Source organism: Macaca nemestrina, chromosome 4 (genome assembly GCF_043159975.1).
Source record: "Macaca nemestrina isolate mMacNem1 chromosome 4, mMacNem.hap1, whole genome shotgun sequence".
Taxonomy (NCBI): Eukaryota; Metazoa; Chordata; class Mammalia; order Primates; family Cercopithecidae; genus Macaca; species Macaca nemestrina.
Genome location: NC_092128.1, coordinates 8,183,667 through 8,207,674, shown reverse-complemented (window position 1 = coordinate 8,207,674; position 24,008 = coordinate 8,183,667). Strand labels below are relative to the sequence as shown.

The 24,008-nt window shown below is 46.3% G+C and overlaps 1 protein-coding gene across 1 annotated transcript; it reads right to left on the bottom strand.

Annotated features, from left to right (window-relative positions):
• Positions 1-1,104: 1,104 nt before the first annotated feature.
• LOC105474910 (gastrulation brain homeobox 1) lies at positions 1,105-23,472 on the bottom strand. Its single transcript, XM_011729813.2, has 2 exons — positions 22,638-23,472; positions 1,105-3,669 (listed from the first exon to the last, which is right to left on the bottom strand). The coding sequence occupies exons 1-2, from the start codon at positions 23,170-23,172 to the stop codon at positions 3,116-3,118; spliced, it is 1,089 nt and encodes a 362-aa protein (XP_011728115.2). The 5' UTR covers positions 23,173-23,472; the 3' UTR covers positions 1,105-3,115.
• Positions 23,473-24,008: the final 536 nt, after the last annotated feature.

Genomic DNA, 24,008 nt, shown 5'->3' with positions numbered 1-24,008 from the left:
TGAAAGGATGAGAACTTGTTGAGTCTTGGCCCTCTGAGGAGTCTGTTGCTGTCCCATTCCTGGACCCACGTTGCTGGTAGCCCTTGTCTTCTCTTTTTTAAAAAAAAATTTCCCACAGACCAGGTGCAGTCGCTCACACCTATAATCCCAGCACTTTGGGAGGCCGAGGTGGGCAGATCACGAGGTCAGGGGTTTGAGACCAGCCTGGCCAACATGGTGAAACTCTGTCTCTACTAAAAATACAAAAATTAGCCAGGCGTAATGGTGGGCGCCTGTAATCCCAGCTACTCAGGAGGCTGAGGCAGGAGAATTGCTTGAACCCAGGAGATGTAGGTTGCAGTGAGCCGAGATCGCGCCACTGCACTCCAGCTTGGGTGACAGAGCAAGACTCCATCTCAGGGGGAAAAAAAAAAATCCCACAGACCTGACATAGGCCCTTTCTAAAACACCATGAGCATATGTTGGGTGTGGTGGGCTGGTGTGTTGTGCAGGTAAATAGGCAAGTAACACTGTTCAGAGAGGAAGCCAGGCTTTATTTTCTCAGCCCACAGCCCCTTTTGCAAGGCTGATGCAAACCTTACATATAGATAGGGCAAAATAGAGACAGGGCTGTGGGTTATGTGTAGGAGTAGGTGCCTGGGCTCCAAATACTAGCAATAGTCACCTCCAGATTCCCTATGGAAAACAAGCTGCTTGGGCTGGTTGAATACTGCTTTGAACAGGTTAGGAGGCTTCATAGGTAGAGCCAGAAAACCCCTGCAGGTCGGGGCCTTGGTTTGAGCTGCTTCTCATCTGTGGGCTTCCTGCCCAGGTGCTCTCTTGCCTGCCACCACAGGGGACGCATGGCCACAGAAACTCTGCTCCAGCTCTGCCAGAATGACAATGGCTCCCGTGATCCTCAACCTCTGCCTGGCTTATCTCCTAAAAAGATCTAACCACGGCCAGGTGTGGTGGCTCATGCCTGTAATCCCAGCACTCTGGGAGGCCGAGGTGGGCGGATCACGAAGTCAGGAGATTGAGACCATCCTGGCTAACACAGTGAAACCCCATCTCTACTAAAAATACCAAAAATACAAAAAAAAAAAAAAAAAAAAATTAGCCGGGTGTGGTGGCGGGCGCCTGTAGTCCCAGCTACTCAGGAGGCTGAGACAGGAGAATGGCGTGAACCTGGGAGGTGGAGCTTGCAGTGAGCTGAGATCGTGCCACTGCACTCAAGACTGAGCAACAGAGTGAGACTCCATCTCAAAAAAAGAAAAAAAAAGGTTCTAACCCCATAGGTTTCCTGTGAAGGCTGAATCTAAGGTATCAGGGAGACTTAGCCCTGATCTAGACCAGGCTGGGAATGGGGCTGGTCTGGACTACATATTTTTAGCCTAATTCTCAAGCCCTGCTGAAATTGAGCCAAAAAATAGAGAAGACCTGCCCTAGCTCTGTGTCCTAGCTGGAGAACTGTGGAACCATTGTTAATGACCAGTCACGGCTCCAGGTTGCTTTGTTTGGTTGCCCAAACCAGCTAGGAGAAATGGGCTGCCAAGGAGAGCTGTCTTGGTCTCGCCATAAGAAGTGTCCAGCACGTGTCAGGGTGATGAGACGTTGATAAGTCTTCCATTCCAGGAATCAGGAATAGCCAGAAGCTTTCCCTCTAAGGAAAGTAAGGAGGCCAAGTATTTGAACTGTACTTCCATCCCCTTCCTGACATTAATACCTTCATTTCCTGAATTTCTTGGCCTCATTCACAGCCCATTTTTCTTCTCGATGGCTCTGCTCTCTACTGTATCTTCCCTCCCAAATCAATACGGGTCATATTTCTTCCCAGGAAGCCCAGTTACCATGAATCCAACTTCCACTGGTTTCTGTGCCCTTTGCCTGCTGTCTGCAGATGGATCTGTGAGCCCTGCTCCCTGTGTTCACTTTGTCCACTAATGCTGTTCCAATCCCCAAGCCTCTACTATGTCTATCACACAAATTCATTCCTGTCCCATCCACTTTGCAGTGCCCGCCCTCAACCGATCTCATTCTGTAACAGAAGAGGTAGGGGTATCCCAAGCTTCAAAAATGGTGCAACGGGAAGAAGAAGAGATGACAGTTAATGCCGTTAGAACAGAAAACTGGAAGTGGGTCTTTCCCCCTAGGCCCTTGGATCCGGAATATCAAAGGGTGGCAGAGACAGACTAAGCTGCCATGTCTTCTGCATAGAAAACAATTTATTCATGAGCTCACAGGTGATATGAATGCCCCAGTCATTAGTGACCTCCACTTAGTTAGATGGCTTGGACATACCCCAGCTAAACTAGGGTCAAGTACTTCATAATACAACAGGAAGTTAATCTCTCCCAAAGTCTGCCAGCTCATCCAAGGAGGAGAAAACAGAGCTGGAGAAGCTTGCCTGTTTAGTGGGAAGCAGGAAGAGATGGCACGTTAGGAGCACGAGGTATAGAGGCAAGAGCGAGCAGTGGGCAGCCCTAGTGGAAAAGCGCGGGGGTAGAGGTAGTTAACATGGGGTGGGGGAGATGGGGGAGTGCTGAAGAATTTCTACAGAGGCCAGTGATGGTTGCATTTCATTTCTTTGTAAAGAGAGGCAAGATGGGGCCTACCCCAAAGCAGTAGGACAGATGAACTCTGGCTGAGGATTAAGGAAACAACTTTCCCAATCCCTCTCAGGGGTGCAGACAGACGGACAGAGACAGATAGCTCCATATATACACATTTACACAAATAAATAAGGAGCTGCGATCTACTTGGCTAGGTATCACCTGATCCCTCCACCCATCAGAAGCTGTTTCAGGGCATTCGCCACAGAACCTTCAGGCCCTAGGCATCTTAGAACCCACCCCGTCCCCAGGAGTCCACCTCAGTCTCAACAGCTCCTCAGCAATTAGAACCACAGCCCCTCTAACCTTGAAGCCCCTAGTCCTGAAGGTTTCTGGAACAGGCTCAGGGCCAAGTGCTCACATCTCAGGTTCTGGAAGGAACACACTCAGGGCTAGGTTAATTGCCAACTAGTCCCTCTCAAGGCAGAATCACAGTTGCAGCCCCTCTGGTCCACAGAACCCTGACAGTCTCAGAGCAGGCTCAGGTACAGATCCCTTGCCTTCCTAAGTTCTTGGGCGCCCATTCAGGGCCGGGCCCCCTGCTCCATTTGTTGATGCTGGCTCCGCACAGCAAACCTGTTGACATGCACAGGTATGGGGACAACAATCTTGGGGTTTCTTACAGGCTCCCCAGAACGGCTGCTCACATTGCCAGCTTTGATGCGCTTCCACTTGGCCCGTCGATTCTGAAACCAGATCTTGACCTGCACCTCACTGAGCTTGAGGGCGTGGGCGATCTGAGAGCGCTCTGTCAAGCTCAGGTATTTCTTGCAATGAAATTCCTTCTCCAATTCCAAAAGCTGCTCACTGGTAAATGCTGTGCGGCGCCGTCGGCTTTTCCCCCCAGGAGCTGTGACCCCTGCTGCCACCGGTGCCCCCTCCTCAGCTCCAGTCCCCAGGCTTCCCTTTAGCTTCGGTTTAGGTCCCAGAAGAGCCCCTGGGCCCCCTGCAGAACTGTCCAGGAAACCGTCGTCCTCGCTGTCACCGCCTGAGCCCTCTTCCTCCTGTTCGCTGCCTGCTGGGTCTCCTGCTGGTGCCTCCAGCTTCTCCTCATCTGAGCTGTACACCTTCCCCTCTGCTGTGAGGAGCAAGAAGCCAATGGATGGGGAGGGAGAAGCAAGGAAAAGAGAGTTTGGAGGAGGCACATGGAACCATGGCCAGAAATGGGGGGTTGGGAGACAAGAGCAGGAAAAAAGAGAGCCATAGAGAGGAGAAGATAGGGGGAGACAGGAGGCAGAAGGATGGTACGTCCAGGATATGGAATGGGAAGAGGTTTAGGGAAGACAAAGAAATGGGAAGAAAGGTATTAACCAGCACAGATTTCACTACAGAAAAGTGTGGGAGGCAATAAGTGTATGGACAATGACCCCTCAACTTCCCCACCACCCCCATCTCATTCTCACCCACCACCTCCCCAGCTTTCTCGGAACCTAGAGACCAACGGTCCAGCATCGCAGTCATATACCACCCCTCCAGAGCCAGGCCTCGCAGCCTCAGGGGCCAGAATGAAGCAGTATGGGACCCAGCTTGGGATCCTTCTGGAGCCACTGTGAGGAGGAGTGAAGCAATGCAGAACTGACCTTGACAGGACAGATGGGGAGAGGAAGGCTCAGCCTTTGCTGTTCTCCTGGGAGTCCTCATCTGGTCCAGCTGACGAGAGCTGTCTCATGGCTTCTGTTCTGTCTCCTCCTCTCCCTCTTCCCTAGATCTGCAGTCCCTGAACCTCATTTCCATGGCTCCCAGCCATGCAGCACCCTCAATGTGGCCAGATTTTTTCTCCCACTTACTTAGGCTTCCTGATCCCCTTTCAATCCTTTCCCTTGACCTTAAAATGACACCATCTCTTTCCCACCTTCCCTTTTCCCCAGCCAAGGATGCCTGAGCAACACAAACAGCTGTTTTTCTGCTCAGGTTCAGAATCCTGAGGCCCCTAAGCTTGATGTCAGCTGGGAGAACTGGAAGGAATATGGGAGGAGGAGGAAGAGGGAAAAGTACAACAGGGATAAACGAAGAGAAGGAAAGGGTAAAAAAAATTTGATTCAGTAGAATACTGATTATTTGTAATCACAAGCATATAAACATTTTAATCCACACAATTCTAAAACTTAATTCAACCATTGGTTTTAATCTTTGTATCCAATGATGTTTATATCAGAACTGCAAATATGCATTACACATGTTTTCAGTGAGTTTTACAAACTCCATTTTCTGCTCAAAGGACCAAAAAGCAGTGAAACAAGTCAAAAGACAATCAATAGGCAGAAGAACAAGAGAAAATGGATAATCTGCAAGCTGAATAGTCAGCTTCTTTCCAGAAGTGTCCACTGTGCAAAGGCAGGAGGCCTGCATAACTTATATGTAGGAATGCATCTCGCTGTATCGGCCACATATCAGATATGCCTAAGATAGGCAGACTCAGGTTGAGAATACAACTCCAAGTAAACTAAATTCAGGGCATGGGGAAATGCTTTATTAGGGAAAGAGGGTGTGTGTGTTCACAGATAGAACATCTCCTGGCAGTCAGAGCGTCCTGGTGTTCTCCTTCAGCACACCCCACCCCACCCCCTACCATGTTCCCTTTCCCCTCGCAGGTGCAGTCTACACCTAGTCTTTTTCCTCAAGAGCCACAATGATGTTTTCTTTTCCTATCTTTCTTTCTTTTGAGACAGACTCTCACTCTGTCAGCAAGGCTGGAGTATAGTGCACAATCTTGGCCCACTGCAGCCTTGACCTCCCAGGCTCAAGTGATCCTCCACCCTCAGCCTCCCAAGTAGCTGGGACCACAGGCACACACCATGTCTGGTTAATTCTGTTTATTTTTTGTAGAGACAGGATCTCACTATGTTGCCCAGGCTGGTCTTGAACTTCTGGGCTCATGCAGTCCTCTAGCCCTGGCCTCCCAAAGTGCTAGGATTACAGGTGTGAGCCGCTATGCCCAGCTGACATTTTCCTTAGTGGCCAGAACTCTCAACCTTTTTCCACATCACCCATCTATATCCCAATCAACTTCATACCTCAAAGGTATTTTCATCCCTCTCCTTTTCTTTCTGGAGTGCTTCCTGTTTCTTCTAACCTTCTCAAAGTCCATGCGGCATGCCCCAGTTTGGGCTCACCCAGTCTTCCCATGCCACTCCTGTACGTTGCTTTTCACCAGCCAATGGCTTTTGTTCTTCTTTACTAGTTTTCTCAGGCTTCACTGGCACCCAGCATCAAGTCCCATCTGGATAAGTACTGTATCCTGTCTGTAGCTAATTCGCTCCTCATATTATCTCCCATCAGCCTGTTCTTTCTCCTCTATCTCATCCCTAGCCAAATCTATGTTGTCTTCTCTAAGATTCACACCCTTAGTTTCCTCCTTCATTTCATTAAGAGCTCTTCTCCCACTATTTTCCACTTCCACAGAACTCAAACTTAACATGGCCCAAACTGAACTCCAATCAGATCATTCCCCCAAACCAGCTCTTTCTCATCTTTATCCACATCATCCCCATCTCAGTTACTGGCAACTGCATCCTCCGTGTGTTCAAACCTAACCTCGATGCCATCTTTTCACTCCTCTCTCTCACAACCCACATCCAGTCCACCTGCAAGCCCTGCTAGTGCTGTTGCCTTTAAAATACCCCCAGAGCAGGCGGGCACGGTCGCTCACGCTGTAATCCCAGCACTTTGGGAGGCCGAGGCAGGCAGATCATGAGGTCAGGAGATTGAGACCATCCTGGCTAACATGGTAAAACCCCGTCTCTACTAAAAATACAAAAAATTAGCCGGGCATGGTGGCGGGCGCCTGTAGTCCCAGTTATTTGGGAGGCTGAAGCAGAAGAATGGTGTGAACCTGGGAAGCAGAGCTTGTAGTAAGCCGAGATGCACCTCTGCACTCCAGCCTGGGTGACAGAGTGAGACTCTGTCTCAAAAAAAGAAAAAAAAAAATACCCCAGAGCCCAATCCTTTCTCCCTATCTCCTGCTTCCAACTAGCCCATGCCACAGTTATCTCTGACCTGGTTCATTGTCATCTTCTAACTGGTTTCCCAGCTTCTGTCCTCCGCACTCCACTTGGCCCATGATTCCTCTTTCTGTCTGGAATACACTACTCTTCACCTAGATCTTTGCACTAGCTTATTCCCTACCTCCTTCAGGTCTTTATCAATGACACCTTCCCTGGTCATCCTTTTAATATTCATACTCTCTGATACTCTCTATCTCCTTTCTTTGATTTATTTGTTACTTTGGTCCATGTTACCAATTTTATTCATTTATTTTACTGGCTGTCTCTTCCTAATAGACTATAGCTTCATGAAGGTAGATATTCTGAATATTTCTCATTCACTGCAATATCTTCAGTGTCTTGAACATGACCTTCACAGAGTAGACACTCAATAAGCATCTGTTAACTAAATAAAAGAAATGATTTCCAAATGCTCATGCATGTGCTCCCTGTCTCCTTTCTTTCCCTCCCTGTCCTTTCCTTTCCCAAGCCCCTCCTATGATAATCACCACAACCCCACCCCACCCAGCTCCAGTGCATAAGACATCTCCCTATGAATATTATCCTTCCCACTTTTCAGAATGCCCTCAGATCTCACATTAGCTGGAGAGGAATTCATATGCAGTAGGAATCTATAGGATCTTAAAAATCTACAGGATGCTTAAAAAAATTAATGACAATTCCATTAGTAAATCCTCTATTTTAATTTTTTAAAAACAGAGTGTGTAGTAAATAATAACAGAAAGAATAACAAAGGCTTGTACAAACTCAGCCCAATATTACAACATGTTAAACAGTGCTAAAAAGGCAGAAACTAGACTTCGAGGCTTGAAGGATGAAATCAGTTAATACAACTCCAAGCACCCAGGGGGTGTCCAATAAATCTAAATTGATGATGATTGAGATGAGGCTCCCAGGTTCCCGATATGGCAGGGCCCTCCTGAGATCATATCATCTATCCCTCTGTCTTCAGACAGATCCATAAAATCAAGCACACATGAGCCGGCCACCCTCAGTGCTGCTTTTAAAGCCATACAAGGAGCACAGGTTCACAACCTCTCTTGGTTACTTGATCCCAGTGGGATGCTGAGCGGCAGGAGCAAGAGTTTCTCTCTGAGCCTTTATAATCATGACATTGAAGACTCTGATAAGTAACTCTTGGAACGAAATGGGGTGGGACAATAGAAGAAAGCAACGAGAGGAGAAAATACAGCCACATGACTCAGAGGAGAGTCTGGGACAATGTGTAAGACCAACAAGGAGTGGGAGAGAGAAGGAAAGGCCAAGGAAGGCAGAAAGAAGACTGGGGAAAGAAAGAAGTGGGGTAGAGAAATAACAACAACAAAAAAAATGAGTCAGATAAAATGAAAGGGCTGAAAAGTCTAGAGAAGGGAGAGAGAAAATACGGGAAAAATTATGGGAAAGAAAGCAAAAGGTACTTTTTCAGAAACACCTCATCTACCTTTCCCCCTAGAATACAGATACATTTGAAGCAAAGCAAAACATTTTGGCCCTGCCATTTGCTCTTGCTGCCCCAAGAGAAGCAGCACTGTAGATTGCAGTAGCCAAAGACACAGGCAGAGAAAGAATGAGCAACACAGTAATGTGATCCTTTACAATGTGGAAATTTCAAAACAGCTAACTATTTTCTCAGGAATTAGCCAAGAAATAAAAGTATTTCCTTTTATCCAATTTATAATGAATATTAATAGTAAAAAAATAAAAATTGAACATAAAAATTTGCTATTAACTAAAAATTGAAAGAAGCAAATTTTTTTTTTTTTTCCTGAGACAGGTTCTTGCTATGTTACCCAGACTGGAACGCAGTAGAGCAATCATAGCTCACTGCAGCCTTGAACTCCTGGTATCAAGTGATCCTCCTGCCTCAGCCTCCTGAGTAGCTGGGTCACAGGCGCACACCACCCTGGCTGGCTAATTTTTTAAATTTTTAAATTTTTATTTTTTTGCAGAGCTGGGGTTCTACTATGTTGCCCAGGCTGGTCTCAAACTCCTGGACTCAAGCAAACCTCCCACCTCGGCTTCCCAAAGTGCTGGGATTACAGGTGTGAGCCACCATGCCTGGCAAGAAGCAAATCTCGTTGATAAAATTTCTGTTTGCAAAATTTGATTTAGAATAACTGGACTTGGTGGATACAATGTTCATAAAAGTAAATTTCTGGCTGGGCATGGTGGTTCATGCCTGTAATCCCAGCACTTTGGGAGCCTGAGGTGGGTGGATCACCCGAGTCAGGAGTTCACCACCAGCCTGGCCAACATGGTGAAACCCTGTCTCTACTAAAAATACAAAAATTAGTCGGGTGTGTTGGCGTGCGCCTGTGATTCCAGCTACTCATGAGGCTGAGGCAGGAGTATCGCTTGAACCCGAGAGGCGGAGACTGCAGTGAGCAGAGATGGCACCACTGCACTCCAGCCTGGGCGACAGAGTCTCTGTCTCAAAAAAAAAAAAAAAAAAAAAAACCACACAAAGTGAATTTCCAATTGCAGACAGTATAATTGGTTGGTATGAACAAAAAACAATCAATAAAATAAGATTTAAAAATTTTGGCTGGGCGCGGTGGCTCACACCTGTAATCCCAGCACTTTGGGAGGCCGAGATGGGTGGATCACAAGGTCAGGAGATCGAGATCATCCTGGCTAACACGGTGAAACCCCGTCTCTACTAAAATATAAAAAAAATTAGCCGGGCGTAGTGGCGGGCACCTGTCGTCCCAGCTACTCGGGAGGCTGAGGCAGGAGAATGGCGTGAATCCAGGAGGCAGAGTTTGCAGTGAGCCGAGATGGTGCCACTGCACGCCAGCCTGGGCGACAGAGCGAGACTCCATCTCAAAAAAAAAAAAAAAAATTTTTACATGGAAAATTGCAAGTTGTTGGTTTGCATGAAAAAAATTTCCTATGGAAAATAATGAAATAACGGTTCTGATGAGAATACTTCAGCAAAATGAAAATTTTAAAATTGTAAACTATTTTGTTGTGCTAGGTAGGTAGGCCAAACAGACAGAAAGGTTCTGGCCTTTATGTATGAGAATGATATTATTGGTAATAAGAAGAGTATATGGAGTTTCCAGCTTGTTCCCTATGGTTGAGTCTAGTCTGTGAAAAAAGGTTTGGCCTCTGGCCAGGGGAAGTGATGGTAGGACAGACTGGTCATTAGGAAACAGAGTTCATGTGAATTCTTCTGGTGGATGCTATTATCCTAAGAACTAGAAATCACAAGGTTTGAACCTTGATTACTTGTAGAGTTCATGCCAAGGGCATTAATCTCATTCCAGAGAACAGCACTCATGCTCCAGGAGACGTGCTTGCATGGGGCATTCCCTCCAAGAGGAAGGGGAGCAGCTCCAGAGTCACAAAGAAGGCCCATCTCGGTAATGGGTCAGTTCAGGCTAGGGAAGAAATCAAGGGCCAAAGATCCATGGTAGGTGTTCTCCAGCAGAAAGAACACAATGCCTTAGACTCACTCCATCTAGGCAGGGAGGCCTGCGTTGGAGGCACCAAGGAAGAGGAGAAGCCACAGAGGGAGTGCAGAATAACTTTAGGCTCCCAGCTGCAGGAACTCATCTAGCCCCTGTGCTGTCCCTCATTCACCCTATTACTGCAGCTCCTGCTGTTATCGCTGTAGGAAATCAATTATCTTTAGTATTCTTAGAAGAGAAGCCCCTCAGTTCTGACTTCTACTTCAAAAACAACTATCCTAACACTTGCCCCAACCACTCTTAGGAAAGGTTCTCTCTTGCCCTGCCCATCTTAGGACAATGAATCTCCTCCTGATTTTCCCAGGCCAACTACTCATCTCCCTGAATCCAGTTCCAGTTTGGGTGAGGTCAAAAGGTGGGAAGAGGCCGGGCGCGGTGGCTCAAGCCTGTAATCCCAGCACTTTGGGAGGCCGAGACGGGCGGATCACGAGGTCAGGAGATCGAGACCATCCTGGCTAACACGGTGAAACCCCGTCTCTACTAAAAAATACAAAAAACTAGCCGGGCGCGGTGGCGGGCGCCTGTAGTCCCAACTACGCGGGAGGCTGAGGCAGGAGAATGGCGTGAACCCGGGAGGCGGAGCTTGCAGTGAGCTGAGATCAGGCCACTGCACTCCAGCCTGGGCGGCAGAGCGAGACTCCGTCTCAAAAAAAAAAAAAAAAAAAAAGGTGGGAAGAAACACAGGTCATTCCTCAAAAAAGAGACATATTTGTCATCACTCCCACTTCCAAATCCTCATTTCATCATGCCCCGTACAGAATTATTTCTCTGTTCTTTTCAAAAACAGTACTTTCTTCCATTGTTTAAACCAACCAGCTCGCTCTCAGTTTATTTTTCACTCATTCTCATGAATTTCATGCTTCCGTTATGCTCCTACTCCTGCCTATAATTTTAGGTATAATTGGAAACATTCATTTTCATTTTCTCTCTCTCTCTCTCTCCACTCTTCCTATGAGTCTTTAGCATTCTTTACTCCAAATCAACACAATTTTCTTTACATCACTGTCATCCAGAACCCCTTCCAGCTTCATGACAAGTTCAGGGCAATTTCCCACCATTTTAAGCTTAGACCTCCTTTCAGGGCATACTAACATTGCCATTTCTAAGAGCACCCTTGTATGATCTTTAACTTTTCAAAAAACTTTTCACATTTATTATCTTATCTTTGAGCAACTGATTGAAGTAGAGCAGATCTAGGAGAGGTAGTAACCTTATTTTCTGGTGAAGAAATGGAGTTTCGGACAGATTAAATGGTTTTCCTAAGTCACACAGAGAGGGACAGAGTGTCAGGTCTAGAATCTTAATCTCCTAAAGTTGCAGTTAATGCTGTTTTCATTCTTTCCAGTAAAATATTTTCTCCTCCTCTCCCACTTGTAAAAGTCTTCTCCCTAGATGTCTCATTAGATAAATAACCTTCTTATCAAATCCAAGTTTAGATCTCACCCCTTTTGGTCAGACTCAGAGGCTCACACCTGTAATCCCAGCACTTCGGGAAGCCAAGATGGGCCGATCACTTGAGGCCAGGAGTTGGAGACCAGCCTGGCCAACATGGTGAAACCCTGTCTCTACTAAAAATACAAAAAAATTAGCTGGGCACATTGGCTCGTGCCTGTAATCCCAGCTACTCTGGAGGCTGAGGTGGGAGAATCACTTGAACCTGGGAGCGGAGGTTGCGGTAAGCTGACATCACATCACTGCACTCCAGCCTTGGCAACAGAGCGAGACCCTGTCTCAAGAAAAAAATAAAAAAAGAGAGAGAGAAAGAAAAAGATCTCATCCCTTTTACTTACTAACACAGAGTCCTGGCCTAATTGTTAATATCTTCCCTTAACATTCTCAGAGAAGATTCTTAAAATTGTCATCAGAGAGACTTCACTCACCAAACTTCACCTGTCCTTTAACAAACTACTTTTCCTATCATTCCTGAGACAAAATTCCCACCAAATCTTTCTCCCAATCTTTTGTCCTTATTGGTTTGCATGATGTAATCTTACTAGTCAGTGCTTCCTTTATTTAAAAGTGTATTTTTGCCTAGGCACAGGGGCTCACGCCTGTAATCCTAGCACTTTGGAAGGCTGAGGCGGGTGGATCACTTGAGGTCAGGAGTTCGAGACCAGCCTTGCCAACATGGTAAAATGCTGTTTCTACTAAAACTACAAAAATTAGCCAGGCAGGGCAGCGCACGTCTGTAATCCTAGCTACTCAGGAGGCTGAGGCAGGAGAATCGCTTGAACCCAGGAGGCAGAGGTTGCAGTGAGCCGAGATCACACCACTGCACTCCAGCCTGGGTGACAGAGCAAGACTCTGTCTCAAAAAAAAAAAAAAAAAAAAAAAAAAAAAAAAAAAAAAAAGGTGTATTTTCTAACTTTGAAAATAATACAGCCAAAGTAAAGAAAGTTTTGTTTTAATACCAACGCCTGTAATCCCAGCACTTTGGGAGGCTGAGGCGGGCGGATCATGAGGTCAGGAATTTAAGACCAGCCTGGCCAACACAGTGAAACCCTGTCTCTACTAAAAATACAAAAATTAGCCGGGCATGGTGGCACATGCCTGTAGTCCCAGCTACTCGGGAGGCTTGCGGTGAGCCAAGATCGCGCCACTGCACTCCAGCCTGGGCAACAGAGTGAGACTCCATCTCAAAAACAAACAAACAAACAAACAAAAACATCCAATGTTCTCTAGCTTCTAGTTTACAGCTTTCTCTCTCATTCCTCGTAGAGCTCTTTCTCGTATATGTACCAGAGCAAAGAGAAAGCCTCACTGAGGGATGGAAATTTTTCTACTATCTTCATCTCTCTCTGCCTTCCTCGTTACAGAACTCTCTTCAGAGCTTCACTGCCAGGATCTCTTTATCACTATTTAGCTAGCCAGTGGGGAAACAAAGGATTTCCTTTCAGTATTTCTTCCTAATACTGAAAGAGAGCTGAAGGCCCATTCTTTTCCTTCTTTCTGGTTGAGGCAGACATCCATCTTGGGTTGTTTTTGTCTCCCCAGCATACCTTCCCCCTTTTGCTCAGTAGCAGTACCCACTTCCTTCAGGTACTGCTTCCCCGCTACACTACCCACTACTTGGTGGGACTGTTAACAGCATTTATCTACTTTCCTGACTAAAGGTGGGCATGTGACTTGGTTCTGACCAATTGCAACATGCTATCTCCCTGGGGCCATGGCTCAAGCTAGTGAATCAGTCATCCCAGGGTTTTATATACACTAGAATCCACTCAGGTCCTAACCTGGGATTACAAAAATTTAGAACTGCATGTGCTTGTGCCTTCTCTTACCTCTAGCTAAATTAAGGAAGCTGTCTTAAGGAGAGAATGAGTTGAAGACAGAAAGAGGAGCCAGGTTGGGAGCGAAAAAGAAAGACCTCACAACACTACCTGCATTTCTGAATCCACTCAGGTATTTTGTAGTTACAGAAAGCAATAAATCCCCATTTGAGCTGAGAGCTGAGCCACTATCACTACCAACCCGAAGAGTTCTGACTAAATACAGTGCTGTAACCAGAAGAGACAATGGTCACACGACTCCAGGGAAAGTAAGCCTCTCCACCCCACTCCCACAACTCTCCCTCCATGCTAATGTTTCCATATTACCTAAAATTATTCACAGTAATACCACGTAAGATTCCACCAGTTTGAAATTCATCTGGACTTTTAAAAATCTCAATCCACTTGAGTGTGAATTAGTGTAATCCAGTGGCTTTGATTTTAACATCAAATTGAGATGAAACATATGAGGGAATAGACATTTTTTGATAAAGCAAAAAGAAGAGTTTTTTTTTCTTTTAATGGAGAAAGGGAGAACAGGCCCCAGTGAGGCACAGTAAAGGGTTTTCAGCAGCCTTGGGATTTACAGAGTACACCAAAATGTGAGACACGGAAACCGAAAAGAGGGAGAAAGAGCCAAAGACATGTGAAATCTACCTCTATTAGCTTCAGTACAATGTTCTTTCCTGGCAGTCCCTGAATAATCAGTTCTCAGAACACAGAACTACTCTATCATCACTGGCAGAAATATTTGTCCTTTTCAGTACACAGAGTGTCACCTATCCTACACCATTCCTAGTAAAAGGATCTTTCCCAACTTAATTCCCAGGAAAGCTCCCCACGTATTTCCAAGGCAAGGACAATAAGGATAATTTCTTGAGCATCTATTACTTTCATGATGCTGCACAAATATCTGTGCATTTAATCCTTAACCCTGTGAGGTAAATATTACTGTCCTTATTTCGCTGGTGAGGAAACAGACTGTAGAGGTGAGTACTTTCTATAGATTACAAAGAAAGTGCACCACCAACATTTGTACCCAGCTTTCCTCACCAAAGCCCATGCTTGTTTCTTTGCACTACACCTCATCTCTTTGTTAACATTTAATGTAAAAAAAGAGTCTGATTTTTTTTTTTTTTTAAAGACGGGTCTCACTCTGTTACCCAGGCAGGAGTGCAGTGGCATGATCTCGGTTCAGTGCAACCTCCACCTCCCAGGCTCAAGGGATCCTCTTACCTCAGCCTCCTGTGTGGCTGGGACCACAGGTGTGCATCACCACTGCTAGCTAATTTTTTGTAGAGACAGGATTTTGCCATGTTGCCCAGGCTGGTCTCGAACTCCTAGACTCAAGTGATTGGCCCACCTCAGCCTCCCAAAGTGCTGGGATTACAGCCATGAGCCACTGCACCCAGGCAGAGACTGAATTTTTGTTTTTTGAGACAAGGTCTTGCTCTGTCTGTTGTGCAGGCTGGAGTGAGGTGGTGCAATCACATCTCACTGCAGCCTCAAGCCTCAACCTCTCAGGTTCCAGCAGTCCTCCTATCTCAGCCTTCTGAGTAGCTGGGACTAGAGATACATACCACCATACCTGGCAAATTTCTTTTGGTAGAGACAAGGTCTCACTATGTTACCCAGGCTGATCTCAAACTCTTGGACTCAAGTGATCCACCTCGGCCTCCAAAAGAGCTGAGATTACAGGTATGAGCCACCACACTGGGACGAGACTGAATTCTTTTTTTTTTTTTTTTTGAGGCGGAGTCTGGCACTCTTGCCCATACTGGAGTGCAGTGGCCCGATCTCGGCTCACTGCAAGCTCCGCCTCCTGGGTTCACGCCATTCTCCTGCCTCAGCCTCCCGAGTAGCTGGGACTACAGGCGCCTGCCACCTCGCCCGGCTAGTTTTTTTGTATTTTTTAGTAGAGACGGGGTTTCACCGTGTTAGCCAGGATGGTCTCGATCTCCTGACCTCGTGATCCGCCCGTCTCGGCCTCCCAAAGTGCTGGGATTACAGGCTTGAGCCACCGCGCCCGGCCGAGACTGAATTCTAATGTCAGCCTATCATTAATATTGTTCCAGATATAGAAACAATATAGAAGGCTAGGAACCAATTTTACGACACAGCTTCTCTTTTTTTCCACTGCTTCCTTCCTCACCAGTTAAAGTTGGTCCCAACTGATCCCCACTCTATTTGGCCTATACAAAATCTACCATCTTTATCAAATGTTTCTCTCTCTCATTTAATGTGACAGCTATACACAGTCATAGCTCAGGTATGCCCTCCCCAATCCCAGAAGACAAGCCTTTTCCACCTAAAGACCAGCCCTGATCTCACCTCAAGATGCATGTATCTTACCTTGCTACCTCCTTATCCTCCATGACTACAACTCACCACCAAAAAGTATAGAGTTTCCTCAGGCCCTTTGCTCAGGATGCCTTTCTTTTTTAAAAGAAACAATTCATTAATAAAGATATCCTTATAGATAAAAACAGAATTGTAGAGCTGGAAGGAATCTTAGAGATCACCTAATTCAAACCCCTAATTTTACTGATGAGGAAGCTAAGACACTTCCTTTGCTTAGGCTAATCAGTTTATGTACTTGTAGTGTCCACACATAATTCATAGAATAGTTATTCATTGCAGCACAAAGCACTTCTTACCTTCACACTCAGGGTAATTACATCTCCTTCCCTCAATGAAGACAACTCTGCATTACTTCTCTTCCCACTGTCCCCACTACAGAGTTCTGTTTTCTCCATTACTTCTATTATAATACCATCTTCTCCATAATTCAGTCAAGACATCTGCCTCCCACTACCCCCAGTCAGAAGTATTTTCCTCTTCCTCCCAGTCCTCATATTTTGAGTAGTGCCTTTTGCTTATAACCCTCATCTGAGTTCCTATAGCCCCTCTACTTCTAATACAAATTCTTTTCATCACATAAGGATCATTGCTTTCCCTTCTATAATGGCCAGTGAAGACACTGCTTGCGGCACCTGTCTCTTTCTACTACACCTTAATTCAACTTGTGTGGGCCACTCCTCTATAGCACCAAATGCAAGCGTCTCTTCTCCCTATCACCCTTTCTCTCAATTAGTCCTAGCACATCAACATTTCACCCACATTACTCTAAGCTGATAACTTTCTCCCAACAAGATCAGACTTCCAATAAAAATTTCCCGCTTCTTTTTTACTACTCCTAATCCAGACCTTTTGTTGGCTATGAGCACTACCTTGCATAGAGAGCTCTGTCCTTTTCACTGCTTCAGATACAAAGTTTCTTTCCTACCCCAGCACAGGGCATTTCCCCATTCCCTCTAAATAAATGTTCCTTCTTCCCACCAAATTCTTTCCTTCTCATCATTCCTGTTTAAATCTCTCTCTTTTTGTACATCTACTCAATTACTTCTCTCTTTTCTATTTCCTAATTCCAAATCAGTTTCTTTTTTCCCATTACTTTTCTTTTCCTATTACTTCCCAGGCAGAATTCTTGCTTCCTGTTGTAACATTTCTCTCAATGCAAAGCACTTTGCTCACAATGCATGTTCTTCCTTCTTTCCAATTAAAATATTTCCCCCATTATACCAAATACTGCCTCTCTGCATTATTCCCAGTACAGTCTACTCACGCCCGCCACTCCAAGTGTAAGAATCCTCCTAATCATCTGTTATATATATCTCCATATTTACATGTGCCACCTTAGAGACTCTTTCTCTCTCTGCCAACCCCCTGAAGGGTTACTTTCACTATGGCACAGGGCATCTCAGACTCTGATTCTAATCCTCCTAATAAAATTTTCCTGTTGTCACTCCTGAGGTCTATCTCTGATCCAGGGGGTTCTTCACCCTTTTGTGCCCTTAAGTCCTTTGTCAGTCTGGTAAAGCCTATGAACACTTTCTAGAATAATGCTTTTAGATGTACAACATAAAACACATAGTATTACATTTGAAGCCAAGTATATTAAAATATAGTTTAAAACAGAATTTGTGATATAATCATGTTTCTTTATTCATTAAACAAGGTTCCTCCAAAGACTGTAAATTTATATCAAACTATCTGTGATTTCTTTCAGTGACAAAAACATCATGCACTGCTGAAACAACTATGATTTTTGGCCTATATTCATGACTGAAGTGATAAAAAGTAAAGGTATAAATTTTCTCCCACCCATAGCCAACAGATTCCCTGATGAAAGGTCTGTGGAGTCCAGGTTGAGAGCTCTACTTTAAACACTTGAGGCCTAGAGAATTGAAAGGAACATTAAAAATCATCTGAACCAAAACTTTTGGCCCAGCTGAGGAAACCAAAGCCTAGAGAAGTCACATGACTTTGAATCTCCCACTATGTCTCAAATATACCAAGTCTGTAATAGACACACAATAAATGTTCCCTGAATTGAACTAAGTGACTTGTCGAAATTATACAACTAATGAGTGACAAAGGTGAGAATTGAACCCATGTGTCACAACTCCTAAACAAATGTTCCATCAATCACATCAAGTTAATGCAGTATTTGCCTTTCTATAAGTGTCAATGTAGCAATCACTCTCACTGTATGCTCAAAAGTTCTAGGAAAACATACTCCGGATCTCCATCACTTCCCCCAAAAATCTCCCTCTTGTTTCCAACAACATAATTCTCTAATTCCACGTCATACTATCATTTTCTGTTTTCCTCTCATAAGTAAACACCATATCTTGACAATCATAGGGGATACCTATTCAGAAATTAATTGATGGTCATCCAAATGTTCCCTAGCTACCATCAGGTGCTTAGCTTACAGTAATCAGCACTTGAATACTAGGCTCCTACGAAGTCTCCCTGGTCTCCTTGTATGATTTCAATTATTATTGCCAACCTCTATTCAGAAATTAGCAAACCTTTTTATGCTTAGTTTAAAAAAACAATGTTTACTACATCAACATGTCTCAAGTTTGTCCCATTATATTCCCATATCTTCTATATAACCTTAAACTACAAATGTTTTCTTCACCATGCCCAGTACTGGTATTAATTTTCATGTCAATCTCTCACTACATTTTTGTCAGCCATTTAACAAATATATATGGAGTAGCTACCATTCCTCACTTCCTAAGCTTTTGCATTCAGGCAATCCAATCTTTTTTTTTCCCCTGAGTGAATAATAGCTCTAGACACCACCAACTCAAAGTTTTCTTTTGCCTTTTTTTTTTTTTTTTTTTGAGATGGAGTTTTGCTCTTGTTGCCTGCTGGGCTGGAGTGCAATGGTGCAATCTCGGCTCACTGCAACATCCGCCTCCTGGGTTCAAGCAATTCTCCTGCCTCAGCCTCCTGAGTAGCTGGGACCACAGGCATGCGCCACCATGCCCAGCTAATTTTGTATTTTTAGTAGAGACGGGGTTTCTCCATGTTGGTCAGGCCGGTCTCAAACTCCCAACCTCAGGTGATCCGCTCATCTTGGCCTCCCAAAGTGGTGGGATTACAGGCGTGAGCCACTGCGCCTGGCTTTCTGCATTTCTCCACATTCACAGCTCTTTTCATCATTTCCCCAGCACATAGCATCCTTTTCACCCATTGTTGCTGTGATGCATATCTGCACCACATCTTGCACACAGCAAGTTAGCTTTGATTACTCTCAGGCAGAGCTCACACAACCTTCAGACACACGAGATCATCTCTGCCCATCCCACCTAAGACAGAATTCTGTTCTCTCCTGTCATTTAGAGCTTCCTGCTCTCTTCTCTCCATTATTCCTAAAACACTGAGGACCCATTATCCAATTCAAAGCTCCTTTTCTTCCATCACTTTCACATAACTCTGTTCTTAAAACTCTCTAGATCCATCATGTTGAATACGGTCACCACTGTTCACCTGTGGCTACTGACCAACTGAAACATGGGTAGTCCAAATGGAGATGTGCTGGAAGTCTAAAATAACACTGGATTTTGGAGGCTTAATATGAAAAGAGGATATAAAATTATCTCATTAAAAATATTAATATTGATTAATGTTGAAATAATATTTTGGACATCTTGAGTTAAATAATTAAAATTAATTTTACCTATTTTTATCTTTTTAATGTGGCTAATAAAAATTTTTTAATGCCATATATGGCTTGCATATGGCCAGCACTACTTTGGGCTCTTCTATTGAGTCATACTTTAATCTTTCCTAACAGTTCAGAATTCTCTTTATCGCTCTTACTAAAGACATTATCTCAATTTTCCCCACTGCTTCCCACATTCCAAACTTGGGATTTTTTTCAATCTACCATTTTCAATAACTTTCTACCCAATTACTTCTATATATCGTATTTCTTTTCATCTGCTAATATAGCTTAGCTTCTACTCCTGCAATCAAATCATAACAAAGTTCCTTTTATCCTTCCTCAAGTCTAGTAGAGAATGGTACCTGTCTTAACTCTCAACAAATTTAAAAAAATACTCCCTTTAATTCCCAAAGAAAATACTAATCATTCTCCAAACTGGCCTATCTATACTATGATTTTATTTAAACGGGCTAGTAGTTGTAAAACACTAAAGAAATGTAAAATAATCATTTCAGACCATTGTCACTCATTCACACAAGGAAAACAATTTCTCCTCTTTCTAAAGATTGCATTATTTCTCCAAACTCTTCTAATGTTGAGGTTTCAATCCCATTATTCACAGCAGAGAGCTCTGTCATTTCACTCCAAATACTTTAATACAATTCCCAAAACAGAGTATTTGTTTTCCAACCATTTTTAGCCTGGGTCATGTGTCATCAGTCCCCCAATTTATTTTATGTCTCTCATTTCTGGAATTGCATTTTCTTTTCTCAATGATTTCAGGAAAAACTCAAGATTGGGAAGGTGGATATGAATGACTTGGCCAGGAAGAGTTGGAAGCATGTTTACTGAGAGTGACAGAAGCAGCAGTCACAGATAGGAACTCTCATTCCTCATGCTCTTTGAATGTTTCTTCTGAAGTCTCTGCTCCTTACTACTATGTCCCAGCCTCCCCACTATAAACCCTTTATCTCCTTCCAGCATGAGTGATTACCTTTATTCCAGCACTTTTTCAAAATTCTTCCTCTGTTTAAGTTCTCCTTTCCATCATTCTTGGCAAAAAGATTCCTTGCCTTTACTCCACGAACAACACAAATTTCCCTTTTTTTTTCTTTCAACATTTTCCTCAGATGTTGAAGCTCTGTCATCATTTTATATAAGTTCCAGTTTCCCATCACTCTCAGTATTAAAAACCCTTTAAAGAAAATTACTTCTAGTGTTGAAACTTTTCCTTATTCCCCTAGTATTTTTATTTAATTACCCCCAAATCCTCTCATGACAGAACTCTTACACACACACACTCACTCACACTTGTGGTCCAGTAATACAGTTCACTTTTCATTTGGCCCAGTCCATAGTCCCTTTTCCAGCAGAGAACCCTCTCCTTCTTCATGTTCTCTTTGTATATTCCCGGTATACAACTCTTCCCCCGGTCCTTTCCTCTATTTTTGTTTCATCAATATTTCTCTTCTGTTTTTTCTCTGCTTATTCCTCTCTTTCTCAATGTCTGTTTTTATAGCCAATATACTATATGATCCAGAAAAAAGCCGCCATTATACATATAGGTCGAAATAAGAACTGAGCAGACCTGAAAGGGTGGGACGAATTGCTTGTTGTCCTGGTTTGGGCATATTCCCCTATGTCCCCACCACCAAGAGATCCCCTCTCCATCCTCTCTCTTCAGCTCATCTCTTTCTACATGTGTCTGGTTACACCTTCAGGCCCTAGCTCCTCCAAAGCCATCTCTTTGATGGCCTGCCTTGCTCTCTTTTCTGCCTTAGGACCATCCTATTCTGACAATCATACTAATCTTTTTTTTCTTAAGATCATTATGCTGACTTCTAGGCTCCCACCCTGGGCCCTTTTATCTTGTGGACATTTTTTTCCACCTTCCAGTTGCTGCTCTATCTTTTCCTTATGATCCCCCTTAGAGGATGCTATTCTGACTTCAGTTACTGGGTCTTCCTGATCCAACCAGGTACAAAAAAGAAAACAACAGCTGAATCCCCAAAAGCAAAATGCCAGGGCAAAAGGAGAAAAGAATAGGAAGACAGGCCCTATGGTAGCCCTTGGGGTCTGAAAGAGTGATTAACCCTTTGGACAATGTTAGAAAGGGCCCAAAAACTGATAATCAAGAATTACCTCTGCTGGCAAAGGACAAAAGGACTCTTGCATTCCCTTCTTGTCTCTGTTCAAGTCACCTCCCAGACCTACTGGGGTCATTTCCACCTCTAAGCTGGATGCAATGAATGGTTGAGCAGAAACGGTTCCATTCTGATGCTAAAGATGTTGAAGCATCAGAGTCTCCACACTTGCAAGTGGTCCCTATTTTTCTTAAATAGGGCCCAGTAAATTGTATAAGCTTTTGAACTCAGAACACCTGAATCTATCTAGCCAGAAGAAAGCTTATCTGGCTTCTAGGAATTAAGGACCAATAGAGAGGTCAGGAGGGCTCTAATTGAATTGACTCTAAACAAGGTTCAGTTTAATACACCCTGCCTCTATGGAGAGGCACCATTCATGGAGGGTCCAGGGCCCTTGAATTATCTGTCGGCTGAATCTTAGCTGGGTTCTGCACCCTAGATCTTTGGGCCACACCCAACTCAGCCCATCCTGTAGCCTCTCTCTTGGTCTCCTAGTCAGCACTTGTCCAGCGTGTGCTAGGCCTCCCGTAGCTAGTGTTCTCTTTGGTCCTTTACTCAGTTCTTCAAGGCTTAGCTCTGAATCTGCCAATTCATAAGTCAGGGCTTTAAGACCCCCGTCCCCCCCCCCCGCCCCCCCCCCCACATTTTGCCCCTGCATCCACAGAGCCTATTCCTATCCTTTGAGCCTTTAGGGTCAGTATGATCTCCTTAGAAGCCAGAACGTGCCTGAACTGACAGCTGCTCCAACATACCCCCATCTTGGTGCCCCCGGAAATCCCATCCTTGTAGCTTGTCTACCCCTGGCAGAGGAGACAAAAAAAAAATGAAGGAATTCTGAAAAGGAGCCAGGGCCAAGGCTTGATGGCTAGGATGCTGAGGGAAAGGCACTAATGTGAAGGGAGCACTGGAAAGTCTTTGGTTAGCCTTCAGGGCTGTGGGGACAGAGCAGGGCGGGGATTCTGGGATCTAAAGAAGCTGTATTTGGAACTGAATTAGAGTCAGAACCTGCGCGCGATCTAAAGGTATGGGACTTCCAGGTTCCAGGCAGGTGCCGAGGTTCCGAGCAGGTTCCTGTCTGGAATTTCCAGGTGAACCGGCCTCCCGCCCGCCCTGGTCGGCCCTAGCACTTACCGGGCAGACTTGGAAAAGTCTCTGAGAAGTGCGGAGGCGGAGGCGGTGGGGGCTCTGCCACTTTCTCGCGGGCCGGCAGCAGCTCATCGGCTTCCAGTCCACCCTCTGGGCGTCGGCCGCCTGGTTCAGGGTTGTTTCGGGCGGCAGTGGCGGCGGCGGCAGCGGCGGCAGCGAGCTCTGGGGGTCCGTAGAAAGCGTCGGGCGGCTCCGCGAAGCTGGGCAGCGCGGTGGTCAGCGCCACCATCGAGGGCACAGCCTGACCCAGCCCCGCGCAGAAGGTGTTGGTAAGACGGCCGGCGAAGGAGGCTAGCGGGGCGAGGGGCGGAAGACCAGCGGGCAGCGGCGCGGGGGCCAGCGCCTGCGGTAGGACGAGCGGCCGATAGGGCATGAACATGGGGTAGCCGGTGTACAGCAAGTGGCCGGAGCGCGGCGGCGGCGGCCCGATCAGGGAGTCGATGGAGAAGGCAGTGCCCGGGCCCCCGCCGCCGCCCCCGCCGTTGCCCCCGGGGGCACCACCACCTCCGGCCCGCTGCATCTTGCTCGGAGCTGCGGCCGCCCCGGGGCGCTCCCCTCCGGGCGCCTCCTTGCGCCCCGCGGCTCGGGCGCCCCGCGCGGACACGCAGGGCTCGCTCCCTGGCTCCCGGGCCGAGGTGGCGGCGGGGCGCGGGCTCGGCGCAGTGTGGCTCCGGCGCCGCGCTCCCTCTCTCTCATAAGGAGGGAGGGGGCGGGCGAGCGGGCGGGCTGGGGGTGTCGCCCTCCGGACTCATCCATCTTCCTCAAATTACGCTTCACTTCCTCCCTCCGCCCGCCGCCGCCGCGCCCGGCTCCCGCTCCCTCCGCAGTACCCGTTCCCAGCGGCCTGGCCGGCCGGCCCGGGACCCCCACCCGCCCCCCGCGGCCCAACCAACTATTATTAATGGAGATTGATGAGGCCGGACACACCGCTTTGTGAAAGTTTGCGGCCGACGAGAAGGCGGCGGCAGCTGCTGGGCCGGTCCCCTTCCCTCCACCCAGTCCACCCCCAACTCAGCCCACCCGGCCCGAGCTCGGCCCGGCTCGGAGGGCAAGCGAGAGGTGGCCCAGGCTCCGACGGGGCGGCGGGGCCAAGCGTGGATGGGACACCGGGCGGCAGGCGGAGAGGGCGCACCAGCAGGGACAGGCAGCGGCGCCGGACCACAGCGCCCCTCTGCTCCAGGCCGCGGCCCTCCGTCGGGCCGCGAGTCATTCCCCGGCGTGCCTCCCAGCTCCGACACCCCTCCCCCGCCCGTGGAGCGGACGTTGTGGCGGTCCCCAGAGCAAGCCCGGGGTCGACTGGCAGGACAGCACGGCCGCCGCCCCCTCCAGCGAGAGCGCGGGGCTGAGGGAGGCGAG